The 10,833-nt window shown below is 35.6% G+C and overlaps 1 protein-coding gene across 1 annotated transcript in view; it reads right to left on the minus strand.

Annotated features, from left to right (window-relative positions):
* Nucleotides 1–9,213: 9,213 nt before the first annotated feature.
* Nucleotides 9,214–10,833, minus strand: part of LOC116004821 (pre-mRNA-splicing factor CWC22 homolog) — a 10,311-nt gene continuing 8,691 nt past the window's right edge. Inside the window, exon 2 of the mRNA XM_031244993.1 lies at nucleotides 9,214–10,829. Within this exon, the coding sequence (XP_031100853.1) occupies nucleotides 9,214–10,829 (1,616 nt within the window). The remainder of the gene's footprint in view (nucleotides 10,830–10,833) is intronic.

Here is a 10,833-nt window from a genome sequence, read left to right on the forward strand (position 1 = left end):
GGCCAAGTCCGCACCACGTTGCGGCATTTCTGGGCCAAGTCCGCACATCGTTGCGGCATTTCTCAGCCAAGTCCGCACCACGTTGCGACATTTCTCGGCCAAGTCCGCACCTCGTTGCCGCATTTCTCGCCCACCTCCGCAACTCGTTGCGGCATGTCTCGNCCGCGCACAGTCCGCACATCGTTGCGGCATTTCTCGCCCATGTCCGCACATCGTTGCGGCATTTCTCGCCCACTTCCGCAACTCGTTGCGGCATGTCTCGGCCAAGTCCGCACCACGTTGCGGCATTTCTCGGCCAAGTCCGCACCACGTTGCGGCATTTCTCGGCCAAGTCCGCACATCGTTGCGGCATTTCTCGCCCAAGTCCGCACCTCGTTGCGGCATTTCTAGGCCATGTCCGCACCAAGTCCGCCCATCGTTGCGGCATTTCTCGGCCATGTCCGCACCACGTTGCGGCATTTCTCGGCCAAGTCCGCACCTCGTTGCTTTACTTGCTTTACTTGACTTAAACTTTGACTGAAGGGCCTCCGGAATGCACTTGCTTTACTTGACTTAAACTTTGACTGAAGGGCCTCTGGAATGCACTTCTTTACTTGACTTAAACTTTGACTGAAGGGCCTCCGGAATGCACTTCTTTACTTGACTTTCCGGAATGCACTTCTTTACTTGACTTGAAACTTTGACTGAAGGGCCTCCGAAATGCACTTCTTTACTTGACTTGAAACTTTGACTGAAGGGCCTCCGGAATGCAGCTGGTCCGGAATGCTTCTTTACTTGACTTGAAACTTTGACTGAAGGGCCTCCGCAATGCAGCTTCTTCTTTACTTGACTTGAAACTTTGACTGAAGGGCCTCCGGAATGCAGCTTTGTTCTTCTTTGCTTTGTTCTTCAAAGAAGGGGGACTCCGGAATGCAACTTTGACTGAAGGGCCTCCGGAATGCAGCTTTGTTCTTCAAAGAAGGGGGGACTCCGGAATGCAGCTTCTTCTTTACTTTGACTGAAGGGCCTCCGGAATGCAGCTTTGTTCTTCAAAGAAGGGGGACTCCGGAATGCAGCTTTGTTCTTCAAAGAAGGGGCTTGATCTTCGTTCTTCAAGAAGGGGGGGGGGGGGGACTCCGGAATGCAGCTTGGGCGCGTCTGGACTCATTGATCTTCAGTCCACTTTAGCTTGACTTGATTTCTTCAATTCAGAGCTTCTTCAGGTTCTTCAATTCCTCAAGTGTGTGATTTTTTGAATGAATGAAGGGCTCTATTTATAGGGGAGAATATGAGAGACTTTCACTGGGCTCCAAACTCTTCAATATTATCCTTATAATATTTAGGATAATATGAATATTTATCCATAATGTATCTAGCTACCATTGCATCCAAGTTCATGATCTTATCACATATTCAAATTAAATAATTAATTTAAATATATAAATATTTCTTGTTGGGCCAGACATGGTTCAGTCCATCCTTACGATTTGAGTCCACTAGTCACCAATTATATTTAATTTGGGCAATTGGACCAATTTAATTGGATAATTTAATTCATCCAAATAAATCAGTAACTAGCCCAATTACATCAAAATGAAGTCCATAACATATGAATCAGCCCATTTGTCGGCTTCAAATTTTATATGTCTACAACAAGATTGGTCGATCACATTGTTGAAGCAAGAATAGTTAATGGGACACATGAAGAAACCAAAGTTCTTATCCCTCGGGTGTCTCTCACTCTTTCTGATACGAGATTGGCCTTCAAGTTCCAGCATAAATAATTCCCATTGATGCTTGCATATGCCTTGATTATCAACAAAAGCCAGGGTCAAACACTAACTCACGTTGGGTTATTGCTGAAAAAACCAATTTTTAATCACGGTCAATTGTACATGTTCTCCCGAGTCACACATCCTGATAGCCTGAAAGTGTTAATTAGTTCTAGACGAGAATGTACAAGATTGTGTTGCTACTACCGATGTTGTCTACAAAAAGGTTTTCAATAATGTGTAAATACAATCGGTGATATTATGTTTTCTTCCAAGATGGGAAAATTGTTATATATCTACACAAAAATATATCTTCCATACATATGAGTTAGAATAACAATTGATTCCTATAACTGAGTTACTAGAGAACAAGCATATTTGCCCAATTTATAAAAATCCTAAACAATGATATATAATATCTCCAAAGTTCCAACACCGCATGCATACATCTACACATTAGTTATTAATTAAGCAATTATTTGCTGGAATTCAAACAAGAATAACATCATAAAACATAATCGATCCAAAACATATCTTCAATTGCACTATATAATATTTGATGTTATAATTTATATAATTATATATCGATCCAAATATTCTTAATATATTATAACAAATCCATTCCGTGCATCGCACGGGTGAAAATACTAGTGTATTTAAAAAATAATATAAAATTTAACATGAAACTTTGATCAATTAATTAGTTAAACTATACACATATATAGCATTGAAAGTTGTATCAAAGATTACAAACAATGAACCATTAAAATCATGTTCTTACTTTAAAAAAAAATTAGGATACTTTTTATATTTATTTATTTTTCTTTCTTATAATAAATCTTCTTTTGATTTGATTATTTATAAAAAGATTAAATATTTTAATTATGTTTTTGCATTATTCAGAATGATTTATGCCATTATGATAGTAATAATTTTTTGTTTGTATTGCTATAATGATATTATTGTATATTACTTTGCAAATATTGTACTATTATTTTTTTATCAAACAAAATTATTCTTACATCGTTAAAGTTTCATACATACATACATGCATACATACATAGGGGAGGATTCCAATGAGATCAACTATTTAGATGAGATTGTGAGATCAAATCTTGTGTATCCATATATGTACGTAGGGGTTTTAGTTTTTATTTTTATTTTTTATTTCTTGTGTTTTTAAATTCCGGTGTGTTTGTACTCAAAAATTCCGGTGTGTTTAGTGTGTGTGGATGTATTGGGGTGGTATTATGTGCAGAAATGTCGTGTATTGGGTAAGGAGAAGGGTTGACTGAGAGTGGATACTAGATAAAATCCCGTTACTAACTAATAGTTCAAAAACCACACATAAAAGGAGCTGAGAGGTAAACTGTTCTAGGAAGATGCTATGTGACAAACTCGACCGGTCGACAGAGTGTTGATAAGAGTTGAACTTGTAACTTTTAACACAAGAATCATATTTCACCCACTCAACCATCTCTTTTGGAGCAAATTCATTTTTTTAAAAAATACTTACATGATCCCAACTTGCCGGGCTAATCCTAAGCCCACAGGACCTTGTCCCTTAGAGCCACCGCAGAGGTAAATCGTAAGCCATGTAATCAGCCCACCTGTCAAAACTTAGTTTTCATGTGCAAACAATCTACACCTTCCATCATCATGACTTCTTGAGCCTTTTTTTCATTCATGTGCAGCGCGCCTTCGGTCGTGAAATCAAGTTAAACGACGAACCACTACGCTAAGCTATAGGGTAAAATCATATTTTTCTTATTCTTTTCCAAATATTACCTACTGAACCAATGAGCAAAACCCATGCGGACAAAATATTGTAGATGGTTGATGCCTCCAAATTATCAATTTTATTTCTGTTTTTTTTTTTTTATAAGATCAAATAAGCCCCGAACCATGAAATTAAGTTATCAAATTAATAAAATTCAAAAGACACATTTAAACTCTAAATAGGTGCATAATTAGATAATTTTTAAAATATGTTTACTCACCTAAAATATTTTAATCATTATAAATACATGTTATATATTTAGTTATTCTCAAATATGATTTATGTATTGTTATTTGATAATTTTATATTTCTTATAACAAGATTAAATATTTTAATTATGTTTTAAGTAAAGTGTGTTACACTTGAATTGGACAACCTTTCCTTGATTTTCCGTTGGATTTGTATTCAAATTATTAAACACTTATTTTTTGTTATTTATTTATATGGAAAGGTCCAATTCAGTGTAACACGTACACTTTCTTTAAAATTGATTTGTTACAGGATAGAATAGATCACGATTTTAAGCTTGAGCACTTAAACAAAAAGTTCACTGAACTAGAACAAAAGGCAACCACTTCGTTGAAGCTAAAATAATCTTGCCAACAACAAGGCTGCGCGCGAGAGAAAGCCTTTATTATGCTATACAATTCAACTCCCTCTTAAAAGGCCCTTATACATATAGTGGTGCAAATAACTTCCAAACTAATGTGGGATCAATGCTTTATCAAAGCATTTCCATCTTCATTTTCCAACAGCAATATATAAATCAATTTCTCATTCACACATTATTTGTTTTGAGTCTCACTATCAAGAGTGCAAATCCACTTTGACCCGACCCAAATCAAAAGTAGATCCCACATATATTTGTACCACAAAATAACTACTTAGATGTCATTTTTATGCTAAAAATTTCAACAAATAAAGCTTTGCAACAATTATTTGTGGTATAGATTTAATTCATGAGTTATATGTGTAATCATCTTTAACATTTAAGTTATGTGTAAAATGACGAGTTTAGTCCATGAAGGACTATATCCGCTACTTTATTAAGTAACATATTTCTGGTGGATATAGTTTTCCGCTTCAATTTCTTTGGTTATTTGAATACCCTCTTTAATTTGTCAACAAATCTTATCACAAGTAATTAATATGATTTTCTTCAAACTATTTTTTATTTTTGGTGGAATAAAAATCTAATTCCATATTTAATGGAATAGGCCACGAATGATATTCTTTATATTAGTTGCATTAAATGAAGCATGTGTTCCATCTCAAATAAAAGCCTAATCTGCAGCTCCTCCATTTTGTTTGCAAGAAGTTGCAAGCCCAATACTCGATGCAAATATAACATACGTTGACATCTTCACCATCAAGTCTAATCTCATTGCCAATTATTCCACAAATGATGAGTCTTCCTACCTCTATCTAGCTATCTTTGCATGATTACAAGTAGTGTCGCACCAGTTCAAGAGGCAACACAACAGGACATCGGTTGAAGATCAACATGATTTATGCATGTTTCCACTACTACGAGATTAGGTTACTCGTAGATTCATTCTGTATGTTTATACAATATTTCTTGATCTTACCCCATACACATGCATCAATATGCACAACCGTAAACACATAAAAAAAAACATCGCATAACGACTACACACCCATCTTAAACACATATTACCGTACCAACGCACGCACAAAATAAAGTGATCCAACTATTTTAAAAACGGGCGAATGCTTTACAAAATAAATGTGTCATGCTATACACCTAGACCTGACAATTATCGACACGACCCGTTAACACGACACGAAACCGGACACAAAAATAACGGGTTAGTGTTTAGCCTTAACATGTCCCGGGTCGTTAACGGGTTGACCCGTTAAGAACCCGTTATGTTTTCGTGTCTTAACAGGTCAACCCGTTAAACCTATTAACAACCCATTTAACCCATTAATATTATCGTGTTAACCCGTTTACACGAACCCGTTTACAAAGACTTGTTTAGAACCCACTAAGAATCATTGTCATTTAGGTAAGAACCATTGTCTTTACAAAATATATCATGAACATGATTAAGAATGAATTTATTACATTAGGCCAAGATCATACACCAATTATTGATGTTCAATAATATGAAATTTGAATATTTATTGTGTTCAATTTTATTATAAAAATTAGTATGGACTTCTTTAATTATGATTTTTGGATGTTATTTTATAATTTTATGAATGTTATAAATTGAATATTTTTTTTAGTTTGTTTGATGGATTGAATTGTATGTTTTATTTCTTTTTTATATAACTTAACTTTAAATTTTAGTTTTTAATATATCAATAGATTTAGCTGGTTTAAACGGGTTTCGTGTCATATCGTGTCGACACGATCCGAAACCCGTTAACAAAACGTGTCTATCGTGTCAACCCGTTAACAAATCGTGTTCGTGTCCGTGTTATAATTTTGAACCTGTTAACCTTAACGTGTCGTGTTCGTGTTTAGCCTTATCGTGTTCGTGTCGTTATCGTGTCGACCCGTTAACGAACCCGTATACATGAATTGCCTGAGTGGCAAGACCAAGACGCTCGCGCCATAAGTAATACCACACACACCATAAACCTAGGTGCTGGAAGATCTATGTAGCCACAAAAAAAGAATTAAATTATGAAATTTCAATCCAAAATATCATTCTTATATTCTTTTTATCAATTAAATAAATGATATTCTATTTCTGTTTAAAATCTTTCAAATTTCAGTCATTGCAAAATTTCATTTCAATTATCTTTATTTTCATTTTGCAATTGTGTTGTCCCTACTATATAACTCTGTATTAAAAAAAAAAAAAAAGAGGATATGATGGGTAATGGGTTTGTGGTTAGGGTTGATGGTTGGTGGATGCGATCGACGGCCGTTTGCACACACTTGTGATAGCATTCATATGATGCATATGTTGTTAACTAGCTAATAACGTAATTTGGTTGTGAGAAGCAGTAAAGTCCACGACATTGTTAATAGATGGAAATAGAGTAATAAAAAGTCAATAGCAAATTACAACAATACCCCTATACCATTTAAAAACCAGCTCCACGCTTGAAAATAATCAGAACCATTAAAATCAAATGTAACAGCTCGTTTGGTTCGCTAAAAAATATTTGAAAAAAATAGAATTCAAATTCCATGGAAAACAAATTACCAGGAAAATAGATTCTATTGTTTGGTTGGTGGAAAGGAAATTACTGGGAATATGAATTCTATTGTTTGGTTGGATTTAGAATGGTAAGGAATTATGAGTATAATGACATATATATCCCTACATAATAATAATAATAATAATAATAATAATAATAATAATAATAATAATAATAATAATAATATACTCCATCTGTCCCATTTTACCTGTCCTATTTACTATTCATTGGTCAAACCAATTCTTTTTTCATTGCTTATTTTTTTTAGTAATTTTTTATTATTTTGAAATTTAAATTTTTGTGTTTAATAGTACTTTTGATATAGTTTCTAAATATATAAATTTTATATATTAATACTAAACTTAATATTATGAAAAATTGGATTAAAAATAACTTCAGTCAAGCCTCGTTAAACGAACCAGACAACCAAAATGGGACGGAGGGAGTAATAAAAAGAGTAATTAATAAAGTGTTGTGAGGGTAAAATTGTGATACTACTTTTTTATGGAAAAAGTTTTCCATGGAAAACAAAATACCTAAGATTTGCTAGGAAAGCATTTCCTCATTGTTAAGGAAAATTTTTTCTCATGGAAATTGTTTTCCATCCAACCAAACAACATAAAACATCATTTTCCCCCACTTTAAGGAAAACATTTTCCATGAAAAATGTTTTTCATCCAACCAAACATCCCCTTAAATTGTTAAGATTTGATCTTACCATCCCACCTAAACTGATAATCTCATATGATCCTATATATATATACTGGTTCAAATGAGGACAGGACTTCTCGTGCGATCAGTGCGGATTGCACCATTATAGAAACTCTAATTTCTTTATCTTAGGAATTATATGAGGAAGGGGCAAGAAATTTTTGGGTCCACAACACAGGTCCTATGGGAAGCCTGGCTGCAAAATTTGGGAGTGATCCATCAAAGCTGCAGGATGGGTTAGGATGTGTGAGTGCACACAATGAGGCTGCCAATCTCTTCAACCTGCAGCTCCTCCATTCTCTTTGCAAGAAGTTGCTAGTCCAATACTCGATGCAAATATAACATATGTTGACATCTTCACCATCAAGTCTAATCTCATTGCCAATTATTCCAACAAATGATGAGTGTTCCTACCTCTATCTAGCTATCTTTGCATGATTACAAGTAGTGTCGCACCATTAGGTTATACTTAATTCTTGAATTTGAGCATCATCCTCATGTCACATAGCAATAATTAACCTTTTTTCTAAGTATGCCTCAGACCAGTACAGTCACAAACTTATATCTAGGTTCAATCTTGGGCATTGGGCATAGCACATAGACTTCTTTCAATTATACAACCTTTAAAATAATCAATTTAGTTAGCGTGAGTGTCGGTGCACTCTCATCGCTTAAGAGAGGTCGGGCTTAAAACTTCATACTCTTATACTAAAAAACCAATATGGGCACAATACTTTGTATCTTAATTGGGCCGTCATTCACCAAAAGGCTACCAAATCGACTGGATTGGTTGCCTTCACTAAAGAAAGCGACCAGATTTTGGTCGCCTTCTTGATTTGGAGAAGGTTCCATGACTAACCCGACCTGCAGAGAAGGATTGTTGATTGGGACAGAATTTGAAGTGGTGCACCATCTCCCAAGCTTCCCAACACCAAAGAAGGATTGTTGATCGGGAGGATTTCAACAATAAGAAGCCAAATATGAAAGTATTAACAAACATTATGCAACATTGAAGTGGATTGCACTATAGAATACATATGGATTGTCAATCATCCTATCTCAGACAAAGTTAGATGTCCATCTTTGTCCGAGTCAGCCTGTAGGCATTATGAGTACATAAATCAAGATCAAAATTGTCTTTAATTAATTCTAATTCGTAAGATTGAAGAAAAATTACGCAAGCACGCTACTACAAATTACTAACAGGATTAATAAATTAAAAACTTTTTGAGAACCTTTCAATAAAGTTGACATTGCTATTGATATTTCAATGTGAAGGATCTGCCCCATAAACAAAAAAAAAAAAAAAAAAAAAAAAAAACCCCTCTGCCTACTCTTTCCTCAATTAGAATTTTCACTTTTATGGTTCCATGCCCTTTTTAGTTAGACAATCAACATGGACGAATTGATAGATAGTGAAAAAAGAGTACTTAAACAATTTAATTATTGAAATAAAAATTTCAGAATACAGAAACATATATAAAATTCAAATGAATTGGGCAAAACTCAGAGTTCCACAACAGCAGCAATGTAGAACAACACTATGAATGATTGTTTTCCACAACACAAGTCTTGTTCACAACAGATTAACAAGCTACCCTATCTTGAGATACCCTTCAATAATGAAGTGAAGTGAAGGTAGAGTGTTTGAAAATTCTAACATCCTTAATATTGAATACGTCGTCTCTAATAATAGTAACATGATTGCGCGCTGCATCAACATGTATTTCAAAATCAATAAAGTTGCATTTTGCAGTTGACACATCTCCCTCAACTCTCAACTAAGTTAACCTAATGTCTCATCCGTTTCCTTCGTGTATCTTCCTCAGAGCTAGAGCTAGATGATTCAGATTCGGACTCATCGGAGGAGGAGCCAGAACTCGATTCTGAAACAGATTTCTTTTGTTGCATTATTAGGCGCTGCACATTCTTCAAATATGCCCTGAGATTTTCTGTAATCCCACCCAGACCGATTTGTGTGAAGAAATTGATTGCAAACCGAGTATTTTTTGGATTATCCTTTGGAAATATTGAGTCAAACGATTCCTGCATTGTTGGGTCATTAAGACGGTCATTCAACAAGCGAATCCCAAAGTGTTCGGACAATTCCTGAAAGAGAATCTTGATAAATATGCGAGAAGAAGAGGTAGTGTCTTCTTCTGTAAGCCGTATGTAAGCCAGAACATGCCAATGCAATGCATCAGTTGCAAGCAGATGTGCAAAAAACAAGGCAACATTTCGCAGTTTATTTGTTTCCAGACGGTGAATCATCGAGTATTGTTGCACAAAACACTTCTCAAAGTTCTCCTGGTAAACTTTGTTGATCATGCAAAAACGCTGCCCCCAAAGACCATAGTTGCGGAGGTATGTTCTCTCCTGACTGCAGCACTCTAAAAGCATTATGCATAACTCCATCTCTTGACCAGCCTCAAGTTTAATTTTCAACAGCTTATGACCTGCTTCATCAAAGCCAACAGTGGACATAATTGTTAGATAGATAGTTCTCCTAAGGTTGACTAAGTTTGTTTCAGTCTCGTCTTTTAATTTCATTTGCTCTTCATCCTCTTCTTCTTCTTCTTCTTCATCATCATCATCATCCCCAGACTCAGCATGAGAATTCCCTTCTTCCTCAGATTCCTCACCTAGGATTGCGGTTTTCAATTCTTCATACTTTTTTTCATTCTCTAAGAAGTTAGAATCTGGCTTAAAAATATCAAGAGCAATTTCAGGATCTATAGTATCTTGGAAAGATATTTCATGGGTCAACTGATCTACTTGCTCTACTAGATTAAGCTCTGGACGTACCGCAGGGTACCCCTGAAACTTTGCTTTACGCAATGCAAAGAGGCCTTCGATTAAGAACTGAACCCTTTTATCTATCTCTCCTTCGTGGAGTATCCCACGAAAGCGCTCAAAGATACCATGCAACCCACGGGGGGTGAGGTCTTGCAGCATGGATCCACACTCAGTAACAAAACCAACAGCAACTTCAACACTGTCATCTGATGGATTTTCCAGTAAAACAGCAAGTAATTCCAGAGCAATTAGCTCATGGATTACTTCCTGGTTCACGAGGTGAGCAATAAATTTAACTGCTGCCAATAACTGGAGCTTATCGTTTCGTTTGTATGCTCTTTGGAGTTGTAATATAATTCTCCTCAAGAGAAGATTACCTACCCCTGGAAACCTAGTGTTCACAACGGCAACTAATGCTGCAAATACATCTGTAAAACCAGGAGAAGCCATTTGGGACTTCATACAGGACCGGCAAAACAGACCTCTTCCACGAATCAGGTTCTCAGCAAACAATTCCGGAATTATGTTCTTTATATTAGTTACATTCACTTTGTTCACCAACCCATTTATACTCTTCCTAAGAGCATCCCAAGTCATTCTTTGGTATTCAACTGA

The sequence above is a fragment of the Ipomoea triloba genome, chromosome 14 (assembly GCF_003576645.1).
Source record: "Ipomoea triloba cultivar NCNSP0323 chromosome 14, ASM357664v1".
NCBI lineage: Eukaryota > Viridiplantae > Streptophyta > Magnoliopsida > Solanales > Convolvulaceae > Ipomoea > Ipomoea triloba.